The sequence below is a fragment of the Sciurus carolinensis genome, chromosome 8 (genome assembly GCF_902686445.1).
Source record: "Sciurus carolinensis chromosome 8, mSciCar1.2, whole genome shotgun sequence".
Lineage (NCBI taxonomy): Eukaryota > Metazoa > Chordata > Mammalia > Rodentia > Sciuridae > Sciurus > Sciurus carolinensis.
Window position 1 is genome coordinate 121932625 of NC_062220.1, and position 26268 is coordinate 121958892.

General features: G+C 41.1%; 2 protein-coding genes and 1 pseudogene across 2 annotated transcripts in view; 1 reads left to right on the forward strand and 2 right to left on the reverse strand.

Annotated features, from left to right (window-relative positions):
* Positions 1 to 11741, reverse strand: part of Pi4ka (phosphatidylinositol 4-kinase alpha) — a 139882-nt gene extending 128141 nt beyond the window's left edge. Inside the window, exon 1 of the mRNA XM_047560234.1 lies at positions 11530 to 11741. Within this exon, the coding sequence (XP_047416190.1) occupies positions 11530 to 11673 (144 nt within the window). The 5' untranslated portion in view covers positions 11674 to 11741. The remainder of the gene's footprint in view (positions 1 to 11529) is intronic.
* Positions 2045 to 2335, reverse strand: LOC124990523 (cyclin-dependent kinases regulatory subunit 2-like; annotated as a pseudogene).
* A 114-nt stretch (positions 11742 to 11855) lies between the features above and the next one.
* The window catches only part of Snap29 (synaptosome associated protein 29), a 29341-nt gene continuing 14928 nt past the window's right edge, over positions 11856 to 26268 (forward strand). The window contains exons 1-3 of the mRNA XM_047562865.1: positions 11856 to 12297; positions 22577 to 22773; positions 25960 to 26045. Coding sequence (XP_047418821.1) covers positions 11914 to 12297; positions 22577 to 22773; positions 25960 to 26045 — 667 coding nt within the window. The 5' untranslated portion in view covers positions 11856 to 11913. The remainder of the gene's footprint in view (positions 12298 to 22576; positions 22774 to 25959; positions 26046 to 26268) is intronic.

Below are 26268 nucleotides of genomic sequence, written 5' to 3' on the forward strand. Positions count from 1 at the left end.
GTTGTAAGGTAAATAAACTGTAAATGAGCTGGGCACAGTGGTACACACTGTAATCCCAGAAGGTAGGGAGATTAAGGCAGAAGGATGAGGAGTTTCAGTACACAAATGAACAAACAAAATAAATATTAAGTGGCAGATTTAAAGACACATATCAGTAATTATATTAAATATATATGGTGTAAACATTCTAAAAGGCAGAGGTTTTTCAGACTGGAAAAAGAAAACCTAACTTCATATTGTCTGTTATATTAACTAAAAGAAAGAGAATAGGAAAAGATACCAAGCAAACACTACTAACAAGAAAGGTGAACTGCTTGGCAGACTTTAGAACAAGGAATAGTAATAAGGATAAATAGGAACATGTCATGTGGATCAAAGGGTCAATTCATGAAAAAGATGTAACAATCAGGGCCTGGGGATATAACTGAGTGGTAGAGCACAGGTTCAACATGCATGAGGCCCTGGGTTCTGTCCCCCCAGATATCTAACAGACTATTGTCTTGTTCATATAGGACAAGAGCTCTATCACTGAGCTACACTGAGAAAAGGTATCTATATCTAGAAAAACAATATTAGAAAAACATTGATACTAAACATAACTTTTATAAATCTATTTCAGGTAACCTTAAAATATTTCCACTTATATGCTAACTATAACTGATATCTTATTTTACTTTGTTGTTAATATTTTAAATTCTTCTCTAATCCCCTAAAAGTTACTAAAGTATTATATTGCTTTTTGGATAAAGTCTAAACCATTCTCATGAACTTCCTAAGTGATCAAATCCTGCTTACCTCCCCAGCCTATTCTTGTGCCACCCTAGCTCCTTAAACTGTGATCACCTCAGCCTTCTTCAATGTTATCCAATGAATCAAAAATTTTTCAGTGTCTGGGATTTTTTGCTTTTTTGGCACTGGGAATTGAACCAAGGGGTGCTCTACCACTAAGCTATATCCCCAGTTCTTTTTATTTTCGGGCAGGGTCACACTAAGTTGCTCAGGCTGGCCTCAAATATACAATCCTCCTGCCTCAGCCTCCCAAATAGCTAGGATTACAGGTTTGTGCCACCCTCTGCCAGAAAGATAGCAATGAAATGTACACATTGCATTGGCCAACTCCTATTCATCTTTTAGCTTTGCTTAAAGTCGTCCTTGTAAATCAGGATCCTATTTTATCTCTCTGCACACCATTTACCCCTTTCTTAAGATAAAGCTGAAGGTGTAGCTCAGTGATAGAGCTCTTGTCCTGTATGAACAAGAGCCTGGGTTTAATCCCCAGGACCACAAAAAAATAACAGTAACAAATTAATTAATTAATTAATTCGTATAACAAAATTTGGCAACACCATTTACTTTCTTCTTCTTTTTTTTTTTTTTTTTTGTAGTTACAGATAGACAGCACACCTTTACTTGCTTATTTTTACATGGTGCTAAGGATTGAACACAGTGCTTCACACATGCAAGGCAAGTATTCTGTCACCAAGCTACAGCCCCAACTTTACCATTTACTTTTGCTTCTTGGCACTTGTAACTACGTTAAATCATATTTAATTATAATTGCTTAATGCTTGTTTGTTGTCTCTCACCATGGTATACTCCATAACAGCAAAAAAAGATTGACTTATTGTATATTTGAAATTTTTTGAATGCAACAAACTTTATTTAATAAAAATAGCAGGTAATGTCAAACAGGTACTTATATTAAGAGAAAAACTGACTAGAATTTTTTTTTTTTTTTGGGGGTGCTGGGGATTGAACCCAGGGCCTTGTACTTGCAAGGCAAGCACTCTACCGACTGAGCTATCTCCCCAGCCCCTAGAAATTTTATCTTAAATACCTTACAGTAACTTTCTTAAAATGTAACCTACTAGAACTTCCACTTACCTGAGCTCTGCTGCTGTGAAAAACACAGTTCAAGCACAGGTATGGATAAATGATTGTACATTTTCCAAGTATTCGCTGAAATTTCACTGAAAATTCACTACATTATATACACATACAAATTAAATTTGCAAACAATTTAGTTGATGATCCCAGATACACTTCATTTTTGTTCCTCTTTTGGAATAAAACATCACAAGAGAAGAATATGCAATTCTGGTTCGTGAATCACGTAATGAACCTAACCTAGACTCTGTTGGCCTCCACTCTTCTTCAGATAGTTTTGGTCACTTGTTTGGGGAGTCCTCTAGGTAACATGACATGCTGGTACTCATAGTGATTATCAAAGCACTTGTTAAGAATAAAGATCCGGCTAGGGATATAGCTCTGTTCAATCCCCAGGACCAAAAAAAAAAAGAGAAACAGATCTGCTTATGGGCTACCTTGCCTGCATGCACAACAGGCTGGAAACCAAGGGAAACTGAAGAGAGTATGAGGAACTGACAGAGTTGAACTCATGTCCATTTTCTAAAATTTTTTTAAGAGGTGGGTCAATTGGAGCTCTCTCATAGAGCTCTTGCCTAGAATACACAAGGCCCTGGGTTCAATCCCCAGCATACGTTAAAAAAAAAGTTAAGAGGATGAATCTCATGTAGATGAAATGAAGTGAAATAAATATATATACATAAAGTCACAAAAATGTAAAAAAACATTTTAGAAAGTTGTTCTTTTTTTTTTATAGGTCTTTAATTTTTTTTTTTTTTTTTTTTTAAGCAAGGGTCTCACCATATTGCCCAAGTGGCCTCAAAATCCTGTGTTCAAGCAATTCTCCTGCCTTAGCCTCCCAATTAACTGGGACTACAAGCTTGTGCTGCCACATCTGGTTGGAACTTTAATTTAATAAGAATAAAGGAATCCCCCTATGGTTTCTTGGAACTGAAATCACTCATTAAAAATAACTTAAGTTGTTTATTTCTTCAATCCTCTGACACCAGGGCCTAGCACAGTGCCTGACACAGTATGCACTCAAAGATTTATTACATGAATGAAGGTCAACATTTTTTGTTTTCATAATGGTATAACCTTGGCTGTCCTGAATCCTGGCTTCCAGATCAGTTCTAAATACAAAACATTCAGGAAAAGAGAATGGCTTCTGCAGCAGAAACAAAACTCAGAATTCTGCAAATAAATGCAGGATTTTTGCCTCAACCCTGTATTTACCATGCAAATCAAATTGGTCTTCCAGCTGGTGTGGCAATGTTCATGAAAGGCCCAGCATTTTTCCACTATGCCAAGATATATAAAAGAAGCAAATTCGAAATAAATAGATAAATAAGTAATTAGAAACATGAAATACATGAATACATTTCAGCAATTAAAATTAATAATGATGGGGCTGGGGTATAGCCCAGTTGGTAGAATGCTTGCCACGCAAGCACAAGGCCCTGGGTTCAATCCCCAGCACCGCAAAAAAAAAAAAAAAAAAAAATTTAATGATGGAGAAAGCTGCCAGTGGAAGGAATTTGTATTAGTCTGCTTTTCATTGCTGTGACCAAAATACCATTACACAAACAACTTAAGGGAGAAAATATTTATTTTAGCTCATGGTTTCAGAGGTTTCAGGTCATGGTTGGCCAACTCCATTGCTTTAGGCCTAAAATAGGGCAGAACAGGGCAGAAGGGCTTAGTAGAGGAAAGTCATTCACTTCATGGCAGCCAGAAAACAGAAAATGGGACTGGAGAAAAGATATAGTCTCCAAGGGTATGCCACCAAGGACTCACTCCCTTCAACTAGGCTCTACCTCCTATAGTTTCTATCACCTCTTCAAATCATTAATCCATCAAATGGACTAATCCCCTAATGAAGTTAGAGCCCTCACAATCCAATCATTTCCTAAAAGCCTCACCTCTGAACATTGCTGCACTGGGGATCAAGCCTTCAACATATGAGTCTTTGGAGAACACTTCATATCCAAACCATAATAGGATTGGAGGCAAACACATCTCCACTGAGTACAAACTGCAAACACCAAAAGCAGAAAAGAAAATCTATAGTTGGAAGTTAAAAATAGAACATTTCTGCCCTCTTGGGAAGTAAAGAGTAGTGACACAGACACAGACACTATTTGAAGATAAAGACAAAGTGGGCATCTATAAGGTAAGCAGAGAAGCTTCAGAAGAAACCAACACCATGATCCTAGACCTCTAGACTCTAGAACTATAAAAAAAAATTAATGTGTTTGTTATGGCATCCCTAGAAAACTGATATAGTTAATGTAGAATGATGGGTAACACTTTGTTTTCTTCCAATTTCTTCTTAAAATATTTTAGAGTTCATTTTACAACAATGGTGCTAGTGCTACATGGCTGTCAGTGGAATAGCACTTGCCCAGCATGTACAAGCAAAGCCCTGGGTTCTATCAGAAGGAGAAGGGCAAGAAGTGGGGGTGGAAGGAAAGGGGAGGTGGTGGAGGAGGAGAACACCACCACCAATAATAATAATGGTGGTTCTAGCAACATGAATAACCTCTGACAACCTTAATTCTTTCGCCTTTCTTTGGCGAGTTCTTTTAAAATGGCCTCGCAAAGGAAAGGGAAAGATGACAGAAATTTTTCAGCTTCATGATGATGAAAGCATGCGAATATCGTGATTTTAGCTCCATAGCAGACCATTCCAAAGGACAGATTCAAAAGACATGGACTCCAGAAAGCCCTCTGCCCTAAGCACATAGTCACACATTCCTCCAATTACAGTTACTAGCTAATCTTTGGGAGCACATATGTCCACCAGGGAGAGTTCAGCTTGTCCCTAATGTCACAGAGCCATATAAATATTAGGTTAAGCCAGACATAGTGGCCTGTGTCTATAGTCCCAGCTACTTGAGAGATTGAGGCAGGAGGATCACTTGAGCCCAGGCGTTAGAGACTAGCCTGGGTGACATAGTGAAACCTGGTCTCTAAATAAAAAATCATATCAACAGCCAAGACACCTAGGAATTCTGGCATTCTAACTGAAGAAAGATAGAGGATACCAGAACAGGAGGAAAGAACTCCGGTCAAAGCTTCATGAGAGTGAGTATAGAAATAAAAGGGCAAGTGATGCTGCTTCCTTTGCAGCTCTTCCGAGGACTCTCCATGTTCCAGAATTGGGGGTTGCATTGGTATGGCACAGGCCAGGGGAGGAGAAGCAGACACAGGTCACTGATTTCCTGGAGGGAGAGAAAGGGTAACCAGGTAGGGTCAAGGGGAAGCTTAAAAGAGGTGGCTCAGCAACGTACTGAAGACAGGTGAGAACCAGGAAAGTAGAGCAAAACTAGCAGGTTGTTAGAAATCAGAGAGCAGGAGTCTAGAAACCAACCTATGTCAAGATCCCAGAGAGTATTGAAAAGCCTCTTATTTTCTCATCTACTTTTCTCCTTTCATCTTTCTCCTAGAGGGAGAGGACTAAGGACTAAAGAAAGATGCTTGGTCCAAAAGGCTTCACAGTGTCATCTGATGTGGGTTCCAATCCTAGAGGTGAGGGGGCAGTTATAGGGACAGACTAGCAGGAAAAGGCTCAGACATGAATCATAGGATAGATGCCCAAGGGTCTGAACATGGCAGGAGTTTGGTTACTAGGCTCAGGATACAACTCTGAATTGTTGCTGGTAATCTAAGCAACCAAATTAGGAATGTTTCTTATTTACCCAGCCTAGCACATATCAATCAAAAGTGGGAATTCAATAAATGTTTTCTGAATGAACAAGTGAATTAAGTTATTAAAGAGAAAAAGTAAAACTCCACCAAATAGTGACGGGTCTGATATCATAGCCTGGGACTGAAGTGGATGCTAAAGTAAACATAACTGTAGAATGTAGAGAGACAAAAGTATAGAAGATGTGTCATTAAGGTGCCTCAAATGTACTAAAAGCATGTCAGGGCTGTCTGTGTGACCTGTCTGAGCTTGGATATCAGGTTTTGTCCAGTAATCTGAGACTTCCCCAAGTGAACCCTATATGGACCAAGTCTTCTCTCTAAGTCCTTCATTATCACTTGGGAAGAAAAGAGAAAAAAGAAGCCAAGTGTAATGGCACACCCCTGTAATTCCGGCTACTTGAGAGACTGAAGATAGGAGGATCACAAATTGGAGGACAGCTTGGACAACTTAGCAAGACTCTCTCTGAAAATAAACAAAAAAGGGTTGGGGATGTACCTCAGAGAGGACCTGCCTAGCATATGTGAGGCCCCTATTACTGCCAAAAAATAAAAAATAAATACAAATAGGATAAAATAAAAAGGAAAGGGAAAGAAAAATATAAACAAAGAAGGGAAATTTGTTTTCAACACTCACCTCCCTCTTAATCTTTATTATCCCAGTGGGTACTCAGAATTCTTTTACTCCATACTACCAAAAGAATTATACAAATTTAATCCAACTCCTATTAAAATCCCAATGACATTTTTCATAGAACTAGAAAAGCAATCATGAAATTCATTTGGAAAAATAAGAGACCCAGAATAGCCAACGCAATCCTTAGCAATAAAAGTGAAGCAGGAGGCATCACAATACCAGACCTCAAACTATACTACAGAATGACAGAAATAAAAACAGCATGGTATTGGCACCAAAACAGATACATAGACCAATGGTACAGAATAAAAGACACAGAGACTAATCCACATAAATACAGTTACCTCATACTAGACAAAGTTGCCAAAAATATTCACTGGAGAAAAGACAGCCTATTCAACAAATGATGCTGGGAAAAATGGAAAACCACAGGTAACAAAATGAAATTAAACCTTTATCTCTCACCCTGCATGAAACTGAATTCAAAGTGGATCAAAGACTTAGACACTAGAACAGAGACCCTGCAACTACTAGAAGAAAAAGTAGGCCCAAATCTTCACCATGTTGGCCTAGGATCTGACTTCCTTAACAAGACCCCTAAAGCACAAGAAGTTAAATCAAGAATCAATAAATGGAATGGGTTCAAACTAAAAAGTTTCTTCTCAACAAAGGAAACAATCCATAATCTCCAGGATATACAAAGAACTCAAAAAACTTAACACCAAAAAAAAAAAAAAAAAAAAAATCCAGAACAGATACCACAGAAGAAACACAATTGATCAACAGATATATGAAAAAATGTTCAACATCTCTAGCAATTAAAGAAATGCAAATCAAAACTACTCTAAGATTTCATCTCACTCCAATCAGAATGGCAAATCAAGAATACAAGCAACAATGGGGTGGGGTTGTAGTTCAGTGGTAGAGCGCTTGCCGTACACGTGTGAAGCACTGGGTTCGAACCTCAGCACCACATAAATAAATAAAATAAAGGTATTATGTCCACCTACAACTAAACATTTTTTTTTTTTAAAAAAAGGGCTGGGTTGTAGCTCAGTGGTAGAGTTCTTGCCTCGCATGCATGAGGCACTGGGTTCAATCCTCAGCACCACATAAAAAAAATTAATGAATAAATAAAGATATTGAAAAAAAGAATACAAGAAACAATAAATGTTGGCGAGGATGTGGGGGAAAAGGTACACTCATACATTGCTGGTGGGAATGCAAAATGGTGCAATCATTATGGAAAGCAGTATTGAGATTCCTAAGAAAACTTAAAAAGGAACCACCATTTGACCCAGTTATCCCACTCCTTAATTTATACCCAAAGGACTTAAAATCAGCATACTACAGTGACACAGCCACATCAATGTTTATAGCAGCTCAACTCACAATAGTTAAACTATGAAACCAATCTAGATGTCCTTCAACAGATGAATGGATAAAGAAAATGTGGTGCGTGTGTGCGTGCGAGTATATGTGTATATGTGTGCGTGTGTGTGTGTGTGTGTGTGTGTATATATATATAAAATGGAATATTACTCAGCTTTAAAGAATTAAATTATGGCATTTGCTAGTAAATGGATGGAGTTTGAGAATATCATGCTAAGCGAAATAAGTCAAACCCCCAAAAAACAAAGGTCCAATGTATTCTGATACATGGATGCTAATTCACAATGGGGGGCCCCCACTAGGGAAGAACAGAGTTAGTTTATATTAGGTAGAGGGGAGTGTAGGAAGGGGAGGGGATATGGGGGTAAGAAGGATAGTGAAACAGACATTATTACTCTCATGTATATATGACTGCATGACTGATGTGATCTTGCAATATGTACAATCAGAAAAATGAGAAATCATACTCCATTTATGAATGATTTATCAAAATATACAAATGCATTCTACTGTCCTATACAACTAATTAGAACAAATAAATTTTTTTTAATTCTACTTTTTTTTTTTTTTTTTGCGGTACTGGGTATTGAATCCAGGGCCTTGTGCCTGTGAGGCCAGCACTCCACCAACTGAGCTATATCCCCAGTTCTAAATTCTTTTACTCTTAAGAACCTTATGAAATTTTTTCCTTAAGAGCAGAGCACAGTGGATCATGCCTATAATCCCAGCAGTTCAGGAAACTGAAGGAGGGCTGTGAGTTTAAAACCAGCCTCAGCAACTTAGCAAGGCCCTAAGCAACTCAGTGAGACCCTGTCTCTAAATAAAAAATAAAAACAGTCTAGAGATGTTGCTCAGGGGTTAAGGGCCCCTGGGTTCAATCAATTTCTGGTACCAAAAAAGAAAAAAAGAATGTCCACACATGTATAGCTGTTCTCATGGCTAAATTTTATTATAGGGCAAGGCTATCAGCAAGGGAAAAGGACACAGGCAGTACCTAGAGAAACCAATGCATAGGTTTCTTTATGTTCTCTCCATACAATGAGGAAAACATGACTCTGATCCTTGCCACAACAGCAAAATATGCGGTCGTGTGTAAAATGTTTGTGCCCAGATAAATCCACTAATGACTTTAGCACCCAAGGTTTTTATTAGGTCTGGTCATAAAGAAACTTTCTGCCTCACAACTATCATAATTCCAGATTCCTGGAGGGAAAGCAAGTGATTGGAATATGTCATATAGTGAGTTCAAAGAGTCTAGGCACAGTTATCCACCACCCTTATCAGTTAGGGAATGGAGGGAACAGTTCAAGTGCCAAGTGTCCAGAGTCTAGTCAAAGGCCAATCTTGCAAGCAGGCCGTTATAAAGAAGGCATCCTCAGACCTGCTGTTAACTCTTCTGCATAGAAGTAACTGGTCATTATTGCCAGTGAGGCTGAAGTGCCTCCCCAAGTAAGTGGTATTAAGAAGCTGTCAACCTAAGGTAGTGTTAATTTATTGTAAAATACATTTTGACTATTGAAGCAATTATGACAAGATACAAAGTCAACAATGTTGAAATTACAGCATCTTTGTTGGGGACAAACCCCAGGCTATGTACTGTGCTAAAGCTCTATGAAGCACACACTCTACCACTGAGCTACACCCCAAGTCCTCATGTTCTTGTGACTAGTGAACAGGCAGAAGGCAAGCTGAACTCAAAGTGCACTTTTCAGAGTCACTGAGTGGGACAGGATGCTATTACTGCTGGACCATTTTCTTAAAGACCATCTAAGTTGGAAAATATCATGCTAAGTGAAATAGGCCAAGTCCAAAAAACCAAAGGCCGAATGTTTTCTCTGGTAAGTGCATGACAATATATAAGGGGGGGGGGTGTGATGGGTAGAAGAGAAGAATGAAGGATCTTTGGATGGTGTAGAGGAAAATGGCGTGGGAGGGGGTGGGGGATGGAAAGATAGAATGAAACAGATAGTATTACCCTATGTATACGTATAATTACATGAATGGTGTGAATCTACATTGTGTACAACCATAGAAATGAAAAGTTGTACCCCATTTGTGTACAATGAATCAAAATGCAGTCTGTAAAAATTAAAAAAAAATTTAATTAAAAAGAAAAGATCATCTAATTCCCTGCATCCTCTTCTCCAAGTCCAACAATCAAATTTCTGATAGGTGGTTGGTCCTCCTACTAAGAGGAAAACATGCCAACTAGCTGGCATGAATTTGATTTAATAAACCAGCACTGTGGTCCATTATGAGGTTCATCTAAGGACATGTGTGATCATTCAATTAAGTACCCATAGGCCTGTCTTTATTCATATCCCTTTTGTTTTGTTTTGTAAACTCAGAGGCACTTTACCATTGAGCTACATCCCTAGCCCTTTTTTTTTCATTTTGAGACAGGGTCTTGCTAAATTGCTTAGGCTGGCTTTGAATTTATAATCCTCCTGCAGCAGCCTTCCAAGTTGCTGGAATTACAGGCATGCATCACCATGCCCAGATATTCAAGTCATCTTGTTGATCTTCACAATACTATCAAGTACATTCCTGTTTTGTTTTGCTTTTTTGTTTGTTTTATTTTATTTTGTTTTGTTTTACAGAAGAAAGTAGAGGACCACAGTGAGAAACTGACCTGCCCAGAATCACAGTAAGCAAGTGATATGGGATTTAAATTCAGATAGTCCTATCACCCAAACTCATGTCCTTTTCATTTTGTTGTATTCACATCCTCCTTTTTTTTTTTTTTTTTTTTTTTTTTTTTTTAAAGAGATGGGTCTTGCTATGTTGCCCAGTTTGGTTCCAAATTCTGGGCTCAAGCAATTCTCCTTAACTCTCTTTAACAAGAAGTTAGCCTAGTCTCCTAGGATCTGCTCATCCTTCAGATAAGTGGTAAAATTAAGTCTGAGAAGATACAAACCTAGGTAACACTGCCAAAGTGCCTAAAATATCCTTTCAGCTTCACTAGATGCAGCAGGAAGTTCTACAATCACCATTACTCTTCTGTCAGAAAATGTCCTCTTTTCATCTGCCAGAAAGTTGAATGGACAAACAACCCCATCTCTTCAGGGCTAACACACTGTGCTCAGTCACAAGCTTTTAGGTGAAGAGGGTTGATATTTACTGTTCACCCACTCTGTGCCTAGTCCTGAGGGAGGGACTATACTCACATAAGGAGATGGGCTTTGAGAATTTAAGTAACTTGAACTTGCCCAAGAAGAGACACAGTAAGTGTCAGTCCAGTGACAAATTTAGGTCTGACTCCAAAATCTGTGTTCTTTCTACCATCCCAGGACACCTTTGGCTTTCTACTTTCTCCCAAGACAAGGATTCCTCTGGCATGAGTTCTTTCTCTCCTGAATCCATCCCAAGCTCAGTTCTCTGCCACCCTCCCTTCTCCAAACACATAATCTCTTACCAGATGCCTCCAGCCTCATTCAATAGTAATGCACAATCATTTTGCAGTTCAGAAAGCACTTTCAGAACAGTGCTTCATCTGCCCCCTTCCTGGGATTGCAGGTAAAAGCACTCCGTTTTAAAACAAAGAGACCTCCCCAAGGTCAAGGAATAAAAACCAGGGGAAATCGTGACCACAGTCCCAGGTGTGAACCCTCGGTCCTTTGGCTCATCCCTACTGCTCCTCACTGGTAACCAAGTTTCAGCACCAGCACCCGCCCCCACGTTGTCACAAGATACCCCCTCCGCGGGTAGCCTAACCATCCTCCCACGCCTCCCCACCCGCGGTGTCCTCACCAAGCCCGGTCGACCCTTTTCTAGAACCCTCCCCTCGCGGAGCTCCTCAACTCAGCAGCCCCTCTTGTCACTGGCTGTCCCCGATTCGGCCTTTCTCAGACACTCACCCCGCCTTCCCGCTTCAGCGCCCTAGGCCCCTCCCCCTGTCAGCCCTCCGCGGAGGCCACCGAAATTACCTTCTCCAAGGATGCTGGTCTCTGCACCGCCAGGGAACGGGCCAGTGACAGGACTGTGTTGAAATAGAAACCCCGCGAGGCGCTGGAGCCGAAGCTGGCGCCCGAGCCGCTGCCGCCTCCGCGGGCCGCGGCCGCCGCCATCATCGCGCGCACCGCGGCGCTGGAGCCGGCTTCCAGCACCCGGCCAGCGAGCAGCCGGGCTCACCGCGCAGGCGCAGCCGCATCCGGCTTCCCCGCCACGTGACCTCTCTGTTGCCTACAGTGAATGGGGCGTGGCCGTGAGGGCGGTCCCATTGCTGCAGAGGGAGAGACACCGTGAAGTAGGCCTCTGCCACGGGCTCTGGACGTGGCCCTCCCCCCCAGCACACGAAGCCGCGGTGCGCAATGGTTCGATCTGAGGCGGGGCTGCGGACGCTTTTCGGGCGGAAGGAGTTCGCGCTACGGCCGCAGGATCGAAGGACGGGGCGTGGTGCTTGGCCGCTGCTGGCCGCGCTCCTCCTCTTTCCCCGACCGAAACTCATCACCGGCATCATGTCTGCCTACCCCAAAAGCTACAACCCTTTCGATGACGATGTGGAAGACGAAGACTCTCGTCCGGCCCCGTGGAGAGATGTCCGCGACTTCCCCGACGGAACCAACGCACCCGCAGACAGGCAGCAGTACTTGCGGCAGGAGGTGCTGCGCAGGGCAGAGGCCACAGCCGCCAGCACTAGCAGGTCCCTGTCCCTTATGTACGAGTCAGAGAAGATTGGGGTCGCCTCTTCCGAGGTGAGCCTGGGACAGGACTGAGATAAACTGACCAGTCTTTACATTGTTAGACGTGATTGAGAAATGTTTTGTTCACGTTCTTGAGAATTCCCTAATTGTCTACCGTAGGTTTTTGACTTGATGGTTTGTAATAATCTGTTAACTATGTAAAGAGACATGTATTTGAAGTACTTGAAAGAGGCAGTTTACCCTGGGGAATCTTCCTTAGATATTACACCACTTAGTTGAATTTTTTTTTCCCCCGTGTACCTAGTTCAAAGGTAAACTCCAGGCTGTGTTCTGTCCAAGTGAGTAAGAATTGCAATCAGCAGGCCCTGAGTCAGGGAAATGGAGTGTTTGTATCTTTTATATCATTTTTAAATTTTTTATTTTTGGCGGTCCTGGGGATTGAACCCAACCAGGTAATCTCACACTTAGGCCTTAGGCCTTCCCCCACCACCACCCCAGTGACCCAGAAAATGAGGATTGTGTGCTACAAGGTGTCAGGTGATGCCCTGAGGCATCAGAACAAATGGGCCTTGAGTTCTTCCCTCCATCCTTGACCATTACTCCACCTTACCTGTAGAGATTTTAAAGACCCACCCATGTGACACCTGCTGAGTAAAGTAAACCCTGAGTTTGATTGAGTCAAGAGCCTTACCTGTACTTCCCAAATCCTGCACAGACAGCACATGGGTTGCCACAGTCTTGCTCCAGTTCATTTTTGTCAGCTCTGTCCATCCATAGATTTCAGAGATGAGGATCAATGAGGATTATTCTTAATACAGTACATTTTCTCAGCCTAATAAACAGGTTTGAGCAGAGAGAAAAAAAACGAAGATTACTGGTAGATCTACTAAGAATAATCGTAAGCATTTTGTTGTTGGAAATGTAATGGTTGAAACTAAAATATGGTCTTCCTCCTTGGGTCTCTTCATAACTTTTCTCTGGCAGAGTTCATTCTCCCCGATCACTTAGGGTCTTGGACAGGTATGAGTATATTCATTAACTTCTCAAATATTCATCTCTTGTCATTTTCCTATTATCTTTCTTGGGTTATTTCCCTTCCCCACTTCTTCCTGTTATGGTATCCCTCCTGATCTACCTTCCTCTCTTAAATCACTGAGGAAGTTTTGCTTGTGGTTTTTACATCTCATTTGTACTGATTCCTATGTTCCAGTCCAAATGGAAAGTCTCAGTTTAGATATGGGATGATCACCTGAGGTCTTAGGGCTCTGGTTACCAGGGTCATTTGATTGGGAGTCCCAAGCCCAAGGAACCCAACTAAGAACTATTTGAAGAGACATTTCTGGAAACTATGAGAATTAATTGAAGTTGGAAGTCAGAATGATAAAAATTAGATATTGTGGTGGAAGATAAACTTGAACTTGGCTTTGAAAACTGAAGTCTGAACAAGAAGGAGGATGAAGGATGTTCCCAGGGAAGAGAGGGGGACTATGTAAATGAATTGGCTTAGAAATAGGGTTCCTGGGGCTGGGGTTGTGACTCAATGGTAGAGTGCTTGCCTGGCATGTGTGAGGCACTGGGTTTGATCCTTAGCACCACATAAAAATGAATAAATTTGGGGCTGGGGAGATAGCTCAGTCGGTAGAGTGCTTGCCTTGTAAGCACAAGGCCCCGGGTTCGATCCCCAGCACCCAAAAAAAAAAAAAAAAGAATAAATTTTAGTTGTAGTTGTCCATCTACAACTAAAAAAAAAAAAAAGAGAGAGAAATAGGGTTCCTGGGGCTGCGGTTCTAGCTCAGTGGTAGAGTGCTTTCCTAGAATGTGTGAGGCGCTGGGTTCAAGTCTCAGCACTGCATGTAAATAAAGGTCCATTGACAACAACAAAAATATATATATAAATTTAAATATATATATTATTAAATATATATATATATTTTAAAAATATATATATATATATTTATTTAAAAAAAAAAGAAATAGGGTTCCTGGGCTCCTGAGCAAGGACATGATAGACAGGATATGTGTAAAGAAAGGGGAAGGAAGAGGCTGCTTAAGAACCTCTGGTGGTCAGAGAAAAAGAGTTGGTATCAAAATTCAGGAGAGGTGGGGCTGGGGAGATAGCTCAGTTGGTAGAGCGTTTGCCTTGCAAGCACAAGGCCCTGGGTTCAATCCCCAGCACCGCAAAAAAAAAAAAAAAAAAAAAAAAAATTCAGGAGAGGCAAAAACACAGTAGGTGTGAGTGTATAATGTAAATTATGGTGACGTGTGCCGTGCTACCCCAAAAGGTTCTTCTTGTTGTGCAGTGGACTGTAAGAACAGAGACACCGGAACCTCTGACATAGGTTTGGCCTGGGTGTTGCTTGGAGAGGTGCAGTATGACTGTGACTGGGCAGGTGATAGGCTTTCTCACGGGAGTGATTGCACATTGAATTTTTCCAGGATTGAAGCAATTCTCAATTATTAGAGGCCAAAACAGGGCACAGTGGCACATGCCTATAATTCCAACAATTTAGGAGGCAGAGGTGGGAGGATCACAAGTTTGAGTCAGCCTCTGCAACTTAGCATGACCCAGTCTCAAAATAAAAAATTAAAAGGAGCTTGGAGGTGTAACTCAGTGATAGAGCACCCCTGAGTTAAATCTCAATACCACACACACAAAAAAATTATTAGAAGCCCTGCAAGTCAGAAATTATTAGTACCATCACCCTACCTCATATTGTATAAACTGTCTTTCAGTCACTCTAATTGCTCTTTCGTTTCCTTCATTGTTGGGATGGGGGTGGGTAATGTGAAATATTTTGGCCACTCAGTGCTCCCAACCAACCCCAGTCCTGTATACCCTGCTAACTTCCAAACTTAAATGGGTGCCTGCCAAATATCCAGCACTGTATAACATGCTAACACTTTTTTTTGTACTGGGATTTGAACTCAGGGCCTCACACATACTATAGTGCTCTACATAACTGAGTTACGTCCACAGCTCACCAACATAGATATTTATAGAGGATTAGGAATTTAAAAATAATATGAAATTGGGAGGATCATAATTCAATCCCAGCTTGGCAGAAATAGGAAAAATTACTTAGTCAAGTCACCTTTAGCAAGGAGAACTGCCCTTTCCTAACTGTGAAACATGGCAAGGTTTGTTTCTGAAAAAGACCACAGGTCTTGATCACCAAAGGACAGAGAAATAGAGTGGGGCATGTACCACCTGACTGACCTGATTAATACTTTCAGAACTTTTGGTAAGTGTGATTTCTTTCTCCTTTCCTAAGGCTCCTTTCCCAGGAGCAGTGGTCACTGAGATGACCCCCTTAGGACTTCCCCATAACTTCTAGTAGATAAATTGCCACAAGGTGGTATCCTCGTTTTCTGGAAAACTGGTCTTGTAGCAGCCCATTCCCAATGAGGGTCTGTACTGACCAAAGCCATCCTTCTGAAGCAGCAAGTAATGATTCTGATGAAGCAGATTTCTTGGCAAAAGCTGATGGAGGGAGAAAGACAGCTGTTAGGTTAAGTAATTCCTCAGTAGATTTCTAAATGTCAGACATGGGAAAGGAGGAGTCTCTTACTCAACTTTTTACCTCCACCCGCTTCAGCAAAACGTCCTCCCCCCCAACCACAGAGTGTGGCACAGAGATGACTGACTGCAATCTCCAGCTCTTCCAGAAGTCAACCTGATACCATGTTGCTCAAGGCTCCATACATGTAACTTACGTTAAATCACAGTGTTAACATAAGTTCTCTGATCTAGCCTAAGCGCTCAAGTAAATAGAACTGTGGGTAAGGAACAAGGCAAGGGTCAGATCTTTTTTTGGAATGTGGAGGGTGGGGATAACCCAGACCTGCTGAGCTAGTTCTTTATAAACAATAAACAAGGGTTTGTATGGCTGGCCCAGCAACATCAGTGGAACGGGCCTGGTGTTTGATAGAGCACACAAATGCAGTGAGTAGCACTTGAATTACCAGTTTTGCCCTCATTGGGTTTCATTCACTTGTTTTTTGTGGTACTGGGGATTGAATCCACGTCCTTACTCATGCTAGACAAGCAAGCACTCTACCACTGAGGTACACCCCCAGCCTCCAGTGTTTTTTCTTGTAACCAAAGACCCAGTTGTGTGTGTGTGTGTTTGTGTGTGTGTGTGTGTGTGTGTTGGACAGTGCTGGGGATCAAACCAGGACCTTGTATGTGCTAGGCAAGTGAGTGCTCTGTCATTGAACTACACCTTCACCCCTTTTTATTTTTTATTTTGAGACAGGCTTTCTCTAAGTTGCCCAGGCTGGCCTCAAACTTACCCTCCTGCTTCAACTTCCTGAATAGTTGGGATTTATAGGCATATGTCATTGCACCCAGCTTGATTTTTGTTTCCGAATCCACACCATGCCATGGCTAATACCATCAGAGCCCCAGGTTTGACCATGTCCTATATTTGCTCAGGTATACCTGCCTGTGCTTATTACATGTGTGTGCTCCCTTGAGAGGGGAGAGACATAACACAGATTAAATTTCAAATTTCTAGATTCTGACTAGATTTCTGGATTCTGACTCTGGATTAACACTCATATACTTATCGGTTAATACCTGAGCTTAATTATGATCTTAGTATAAGAACCTTAGTACCCCAGGAGTAAACAAGGCCCATCGATGTTACAAGATGCTTTGGCTGTGAATTGCAATTAAATCTAGTGGTCACTGCTGCCCTTGGAAGACCTTAGCATCATCCACTTGGTGTTCCCTGCTGTGTCTTGCCAAGAAGCCTCACCCACTCCCCTTCTGTTCTTACCACACAGTTCCACTTCCCTTCTCAATTCCTCCAGCTACCCCAGGCCAGCCACCACTTCTCCCTCTACCCCATGCTCTTGGCTTCATCCCCACACTTTGGATTCCCTAACTTCTCAGCTTGGAGTCTCTCCTCCAACCTCTTCAGGGACCATCCTTTACACACACACACCCTCTTAAACCAGGCAGGAATCCTTGCCCCAGGACTCAAACAATCCTGTGTATCTTGACATTCTTTTCACTTTCGCCCATGAATTTAAGCTCAGTGATACAAAGACCCATCTGCCTTCTTCAGTTCCCAGCACTGCAGAGTCATCAACACATTTAAAAATCATATTGAACTTCATCTTGTTCTTTGTTAGCATCATCAGGACAGATTTGGGTTATTTAGTTCACCTCTGAATCACTAGCACCCTGAAAGGCTACCTGGCAGAAAGTGGGTGCTCAATAATATCTTTGGGCAAATCAGGCACAGTAGTACATGTCTGTAATCCCAGAAGTCAGGAGGCTGAAGTGGAAGGTTCACCTAAGCTTGGGAATTAAAGACCAGCCTGGGCAACATAGCAAGACCCCATCTCAAAAATAGTACTGATAATAACATCTGTGGGCAGAAATCTCACATACCTCTCCCTAAGACTGTCTTGAAAGACCTCCCTGCCAGCAAGGATCCCCTGCTCACTTCAGGTACTCACAGTGACCTTGAACATTACCTGTCTGAGTGGGTTTCACCTCATTTTTGGCAACCTGTGCACTTGTACTTTCAGGGTTTTTTTGTGTGTGTGGTGGGGGTGGTGCTGGGGATTGAACCCAAGGCCTTGTGCATGCAAGGCAAGCATTCGACCAACTGAGCTATATCCCCAGCCCACTTTCAGAGTCTTTATCTGCCCGTCTTCTGTTTCCCCTTGCTCTCTCAGGGCTCACTTTATTTCACAAAAAGCCACAGCCAAAGAGGAATGGAAAAAACCCTCACTCTGTTCTTCATTGGCATAGTACCACCAGACCAATTAAACCCTTTCTATGACTACTTCTTTTTCCAGTTTAAATTTAGAAAACTTTTGAGACTGAAGGCAGTAGGGAAGGAATCAGCTGTAATGCTTAATAATCACCTGACAAGTAAGCACTTTGTGTGCCTTCTGGGGGAGGAGTTTAGCAGAGGCCCCTCCATTTCTTCTGGTCTCTTGACCTCCAGTGAACACCAACTTCAAGCACCCAGAAACTTCCAGAGACCAAAGTAGCACTCTGTCCATTGGCCTCCCAGCCTCACATTCTGGACAAGCCACCCCCGTGTATTTCTCTGTGTTTCCCTCATAATATCTATCTAAGATACCTGGTTTCCAGGTCAGCAGAGAGCCTGTCACAAGTAGAAGAAAATGAGATCTCACTACAAATTGGGAAAGGTTTTGTCACCTACCTTTTTTTTGGTACTCAGAGTTAAACCAAGTGGTGTTTAACCACTGAGCCACATCCCAGTTCTATTTATTTTTTATTTTGAGACAGGGTCTCACTAAATTTCTTAGGGCCTTGCTAAATTGCTGAGGCTGGTTTTGAACTTGAAATCCTCCTGCCTCAGTCTCCTAAGTTGCTGGGATTACCAGTGTGTGCCACTGCACCCAGCTATCAACTACTTCTTACCCTGCAACTCTCCAAATGGAAATGTGTAGTCTGAGGCAGGAGAGTGAGTGACATAAGCCACAATAGGATGAGATCATTGTCAAAGGAACCAGGAACTTCCTTTCTGGTATGACAGCAGAGCCTTTACCACCCTGTAACTGCCAACCCCGGCCTCAACTGCTCTGAGTATCTGTTTTTAAATTTCACTAACTAAATAAAAACTCATGCTAAACATTGGGTCTCTAAATGTCCCTTCCATTGATATCTTTATATCTAAAGATATAAAGCTTCAGATTCATCTGTTCTCTGCAGCCTGCAAAATAATCTGCTATTAAACTATTAGAAATATATCATATCATGGGCTGGAATGCAGCTCAGGGGTAAGAGCACTTGTCTAGCATGCCCAAGACCATGGATTGAATCCCCAGTATCACACATACACAAACATAATAGATAAACATATAAATTAAAAACTTAAAATTAATGCATGGGCTGGGCTTGGTGGCACACGCCTTGTAATCCCATCGGTTTGGGAGACTGAGTATCGCAAAGTTCAGAGCTAGCCTCAGCAACTTCAGCAACTTAGTAAGACCCTGTCTCAAAATTTAAAAAGTTGGCAGTGGGGGTTGAGGATACTCCATAGTTAAGCACTCCTGGGTTCAATCCTTGGTATTAAAAAAAAAATTTTTTTTTAATTGTTTTTGTCTTATTGTAATACTATGGATTGAACCCAAGGTTGCACTACCACTAAGGCACATCCCCATACCTTTTTATTTGTTATTTTTACAGGATCTCACCAAGTTGCTATGGTTGGCCTTGAGCTTGCTATCCTCCTATTTCAACCTCCTGAGTGGCAGGGATTGCAGGCATGTGCCACTGCACCCACCTGGAGAATTAAGTTTAATTCTAATTTATAGTTTAGCTCTGCCTTGTTGCAGAACAGACAACCTCAATATGGATATGAAAATGATAAACTTGAAGTGTTTGAAGAAATTCCAGACAAATTAGCAGCACATTTTTATTCCTTCTAAAAATTAGCCCTTGTAAGATTTGCTTGACATACTAAAGGATGTAGTCCAAAAAATCATTTTTATTTTTACTTGATTATTTATTCAGTCTCTTGAACTGGTTAAAATAAATAAACAAACATTCAAAACTTTAAAGTTTAATCCAGCACAGTGGAACACACCTATAGTCCCAGCTACTCAGGAAGCTGAGTTAAGAGGATCATTTGAATCCATTTTCTTTTTCCTTGTTACTGGGGCTCAAACCTGAAGCTTTGAGCATGCTAGACAAGTACCCAGCCACTGGGTACATTCCCAGCACTCACATTGTGTTTTTAAATTTCACTAACTAAATAAAAACTCATGCTAAACATTGGGTCTCTAAATGTCCCTTCCATTGATATCTTTATATCTAAAATAAGCTCTAACAATTTTATCTAGTCATCTTTCAGTATCTGCAGAGAATTGGTTCCAGGACTACACACACACACACACACAAATATCAAACTCCTTGGATGTCCACATCCCTTTGATATGGCATAGCCAGATGTGGTAGCCACGCCTGTAATCCTAGTGACTCAGGAGGCTAAGGCAGGAGGATCACAAGTTTGAGACCAGTCTCAGCAATTTAGTGAGGCCCTAAACAACTTAGCAAGACCCTGACTCAAAAAATATAAAGAACTGGGGACGTGGTTCAGTAGTTAAGCACCCCTGGGTTCAATCCCTAGTATAAAAAAAAAAAAAAAAAGAAAAGAAAAAAGTAGTTTAATAGTGGAATGGGAATGTAGTTTATTGGTAGAATGTTTGCCTGACATGCACAAGGTTTATTCCCAGTACCATGTATTTTAAAAAGTAAAAGTAAGCCAGGCTCAGTGGCACACGGTGGTAATTCCAGCACCCTGGGAGACTGAGGCAGGAGGATTCAAAGCTTGAGACCAGCTTCAGCAACTTAGTGAGACCCTGTCAAAATAAAGAGGGCTGGGGACGTGACTCAGTTATAGAGTGCCCTGGTTCAATCCCCAGCACTACCAAACCAAACAAAACAAAACAGGAGAATCTGTGTAGGTTACATGAAAATATATGCCATTTTCTTAATTTCTTTTCTTTTTCTTTCTTTTTTTGGCAGGGGAAGCCAGGGATTAAACGGTGTGCATGCTAAGTAAGCACTCTACTACACCCCCAGCCCTCTCCCATATATTTTATTATTTTATTTTATTTATTCATTTATTTTTAGGTACCAGGGATTGAGCCTAGTGGCACTAAACCACTGAGCCATATCCGCATCCCTTTTTATTTTTATTTTGAGACAGGGTCTTGCTAAATTGCTTAGGGCCTCACTAAGTTGCTGAGGCTGACCTCAAACTTGCAATCCTCCTACCTCAGCCTCCTAAGCCTCTGGGAATACAGGAGTACAACTCCACACCCAGCTTCCATATATTTTAAATCATGTGTAGATTACTTATAGTAACTAATGTAAATGCTGTGTTCACAGTTCTTATGCTGTTTTGTTTAGGAAATAATGACAAGTGGGGCACATTTGTGCACACCTGTAATCGCAGCTACTTGGGAGACTGAGGCAGGAGGATCTCAAATTTGAGGCCATCCTCAGCAACTCAGAGACCCTGTCTCAAAATAAAGAGTTGAAATGGGCTGGAGAGCCAGTCACAGTGGTGCATGCCTGAAATCCCTATGACTTGGGAGACTGAGGCAGGAGGATTGCAAGTTCAAAGCCAGCCTCAGAATTTAACAAGTTGCTGTCTCATAATAAAAAGGGCTGGGGATGTAGCTCAGTAGTAGAGTACCTGTGAGTTCTATCCCAATACCAAAGGGGCGGGGGAGAAAATAATGACAAGAAAAAAAATATGTACATGTTCAGTTATAGACTTTTTTTCAAATATTTTTTTATCCATAATTGGCTTAATCTTCATATATGGAAGGCCAACTATGTAGTTTCAGCTGTGTTATTCAGATTTTAGATATGTTTAAGAATTGTTCAGGACTTCATTTTGGGTATCAAAAGAAATTAACTCTATAACATTTGCATAGTTAATATAATTGCTAAACTACAAGAAGGTACATAGAAGATTCAGAGGAAGGGAGCTGAAAACAACAGCTGTCTTATGAAGTAGGAAAAAAAAAAACTTGAGAGTCTTCTGGCTGGAGATGCAGCTCACAGGCTGCAAATAAATCCTGAAATAGAGAGTAATGGGCTAGGAATGTAGGTCAGTAATAGAGCAGTTTCCTATCTTGGATGAGGATCTGAGTTCAACTCTCAACACTACAATATGAATAAATAAGGACTGAAACAAGTTTGTTTCACATGAAGGATAGTATTAGTGTTGTGGTGAGTTCACATCCTCAACCAGAACCATCAACTTTAGAGGGTTCTATCACCACAGCTGCAGAATATCATTCATGTATCAGTGTGGCATATCATAGCAAGCTGCTACTGAGTTAGGCACTGGAGACTAGGCAGTGAACAAAGCAAGTCCTGCTTCAAGGAATATGCATGCTTTAAAGAGAACCACAGCAGGTGGAAAGGGGAAGGCTGTTGGAAGGAGTAGTTCCATTAGAGTCTAGGGGGCAGTGCCAGGACCAAGCCTATAAGTGTTATGAAGGCAGGAGGGTACTAAAGAGGGTCTGCAGCAAGCACAAGCCCTGACTCTGACCCCCACAGGCATATCCCCATCCATCTCAATGTGATCCTGTGCGCTCACTTCTGGGGTAAAAAGACTCAAGAAAAAAGAAAACAAGTAGAGATAGGATAGTCAGGGAGGAGTAAAGGAATGTGTTATCAAAAGGGATAGTGGTGCCTTCTACAAATGATAGCATCAGTCCCTGCATATGCTTTCTAAGGATTTGTGAAGGGCCTGCCGTGTGGTCCAAGAAAAGGGAATTACAAAAAGACATAAAGTCTGCTACCTCTTATTTTCCCCAGGAACTAGTTCGGCAGCGAGGAGTCCTAGAACACACAGAAAAGATGGTAGACAAAATGGATCAAGATTTGAAGACTAGCCAGAAGCACATCAACAGCATAAAGAGTGTGTTTGGGGGGCTCGTCAATTACTTCAAATCCAAACCAACGGAGACCCCACCTGAACAGAATGGTACCCTCACTCCCCAGCAGAACAGCAAGTAAGTACAGCTTCAACCATACAGATATAAAATAGCAGAAGTAGGTTTACTCTGAATAGTCAAGACTTTCAGGTCTTGTCAGTGCCTTCAAGGAATCCAGGAAACCTATAAGTTACTCATCAGGAGGGACACACCTACAGACTTGAAACAAACTGTTCTCCCCTACTCCTAACTACAGTCATTTGATTGGCATGTCATCTGTAAATTCTGCATAAATTGAATCTCCATTAAGTTACTACTCCATTCATTATGATCCTAGCAATACTGAGAATTAAACCCAGGGGTACTTGAGCACTGAGCTATATCCCCAGTCCTTTTTATTTTTTATTTTTGAGACAGCGTCTTACTAAATTGCTGGAGCTGGCCTCAAACCTGTAATCCTCCTGTCTCTGCCTCCAGAACTGCTGGGATTACAGGCATACAATACCACACCCAATTAACCCTAGTACTTTGAAAACATTCGTGAGAAAGATTGGTACAAATGTGAATTTTTGCTTTTAAAAAGCCATAGTGCAGGGCCCACTGTCCCTTCACCCCAGGCACTTCCTAGATTTTATCATCCTGAATTTACTCAGCCTCCCAAGTCTCTGGGATTACAGATGTGCACCACCACACCTAGCTATGATGCTTTTGCTGTTGTCGTTGTAGATGGACAGAATATTTTTATGTGATGCTGCTGAGGATCAAACCCAGTGCCTCACACATGCTCAACAAGCACTCCACCCCTGAACTGTAGCACCAGCTTCTGATCCTTTATTTAAAAAAAAATTTTTTTTTTTTTTAGTTGTGGATGGACACAATGCCTTTATTTTATTTATTTATTTTTATGTGGTACTGAGGATCAAACCTAGTGCCTCACATGTGCTACTCAGATGCTCTACCACTGAGCCACAGCCCTAGCCCTGATCCTTTATTTTCTAATATATTCTTATGAGCATGTTTTTGGTAGCAGCACTTCTCAGGTACGTTAAAGGGGTTGAATACTGAGTTTGGGGTGTTAATTCTTCTTACAGATTTGTTTTTTAAATGTAGACAATGAACATATTCATAATTACTATACAATGAAAAATTTGAAGTCTGGGGATATAACTCAGTGGTAGAGTGCTTGTCTAGTACTAAAAAACAAAAGGCATTATAAATGAAAATATTTCACTTAAAAAGAAATAGAAAATAAAAATCCATATCATACACCTGTAATCCCAGCAATTGGGAGGCTGAGGTAGGAAGATAGCAAGTTCGAGGTCAGCCTCAACAACTTAGTGAGACCCTCAGCATCTTAGTGATACCCTGTCTCAAAAAAAATTAAAAGGACCAGGGATATAAATATATAGTAAAGCGCCCCTGGGTTAATTCCCCAGTAATGCCCCCCCAAATAAAAAAAAATTTTAGACCTTTATTTTACTTATTTATTTATTGTTAAGTGTTGTTGAGGAATGAATCCAGTGCCACACTTGTGCTAGGCCTGTGCTCTACCATTGAACTACAACCTGAGACACCCCCCAAAAAAACTTTTTGATATCCAACTTTTGTATATCTAATCCAGTTTGCTCATTGACTTTCACTTTAAAATTAGAGATTATTTTCCTCAAAAAATTTGGCTGGAAACACTATAAAATCATAAATAATATTTTAGCAAACCAGGCATGATGGTATATCTACAATCCCAGTGGTTTGCTTGGGCAATTTAGCAAGACCCTGTCTCAAAATTTAGAAGAAAGGGAACTTGAGATATAGCTCAGTGATAGATTCTAGCCTTGCATCCACGAAATCCTGGGTTGAATTTAGAGACCTTGGTATAATTTGTATAGAGAGAGTCAGGACAGGAGATAGATTTCTGGGATAACTGGGAAGTGGGAGATCCAAAGAATGTTTGTTCACCCAATTGCTAGGAATAGTATCAGGCAGAGAAGAAGGGCACAGATCAACAATAATTGGGTTTGGGGCTAGAGTAGTAGCTCAGTGGCAGAGCACTTGCCTGGCACATGTGAGGCACTGAGTTTGATCCTTAGCAATGCATAAAAATAAATAAAAGTATTTTTTTAAAAAGAGAATAACTGTAGTTTAGAAAGAAAAAAACTGTGGTCAGGCAAATGGATCCAGGGACAGAGAAGGAGAGAGAGAAAGGGAAGGTAATGAGATTGATCAAATTATGTTATGTGCTTGTACAAATATGGCATAATGAATCATACTATAATGTATCATAATATACCAATTTAAAAATTTTTTTAAATAAAATGGTCAGGCTGTCACTGAGCAGAGATGAAGAAAAATAGTATTTTTGTGGGGAACCAGTTCCCACGTGGAGGCACTTGTTTTGTTCCTGAGGACTCATCATGGTGTCAGGCTTGGTCTGATAGTCTCTGAGTTGCAAGAGAAGTCCCTGTCTACAGTCAAAGTCAGCAAACAAGAGTTTATGGGCCAGGAAGCACAATCAAAGATATTTTGTGGGGAATTATATGACAAAAGACAAATGACCACAAATTTTTAGTGACAAATTCCAAAATATAAAAATGTAATAGTCCAGTACAAGTCTTTGGTAATATAGCTTTATTAACCAGAAGATTGTGTGTGTGTGTGTGTGTGTGTGTGTGTGTGTGTGTGTGCGTGCGCGCGCGCGCTAAGGTTAAAACCCAGGATTCTGTGCATGCTAGGCACACACTCTACCCTGGAGCTACATCCCACACTCAAGAGGAATGACATTCTCATTTAAGGTTTAAGGTTAATGTTCCCTGTCCTGTCCAATGCCAGTGGTTATCTGTAAAGGCTGGTCGTGGTTTGTGGCTGTACAAAAACAGGCGATTTTATATTATCTGTATAATCACTATAATTTTTTAAAATGGGATTTAAAAAAAAAAAAAAAAGGATGATGGACCAGATTTGACCCACAGGTCATAATTTACTGACCTCTGGTCTAAAGTATCCACTTAGTGATTATAACTACTTTTCATCTACCTGGTCCTAAGACTCATTTTCTTAAATGAGGGCCTACTAATGAAATGCTGTGCTTCTAAGGCAGGGACCTTTCTGAGCTTAGTATGGCCAATTGTGCTCCTGAAAGGCAATGTTGAAATCCCTGCTTTGGTCAGAAGAATTTGATTTTCGGCACACACACTTCACTTGAAAGACTTAATGATACTATTATAGATCATTTTCTTTTTAAATGTTCTAATTTTCTTTTATCCAAAGATTAAAAGAAGCCATAAATACAAGTAAAGAACAGGAGACAAAGTACCAAGCCAGCCACCCAAACCTCAGAAAACTGGATGATGTAGGTAAGTGGAGATCTGTACATGCACATCCACATTTGAATCCTATGGGGAAACCTTTGGTTTTGGCCCTGAGGGGTTTAGGGATTGGCAGCCTCTCTAGGTGATAGGCAGGAGCTCTAACTACTGGTATCCTACATACTGGTTGAAGGACATTAGGGACCCAGTACACTCTTGGGGAACCAGAGGTATATGTTACCATGGGGCTCCTACCTCACTTTCCTTCCTC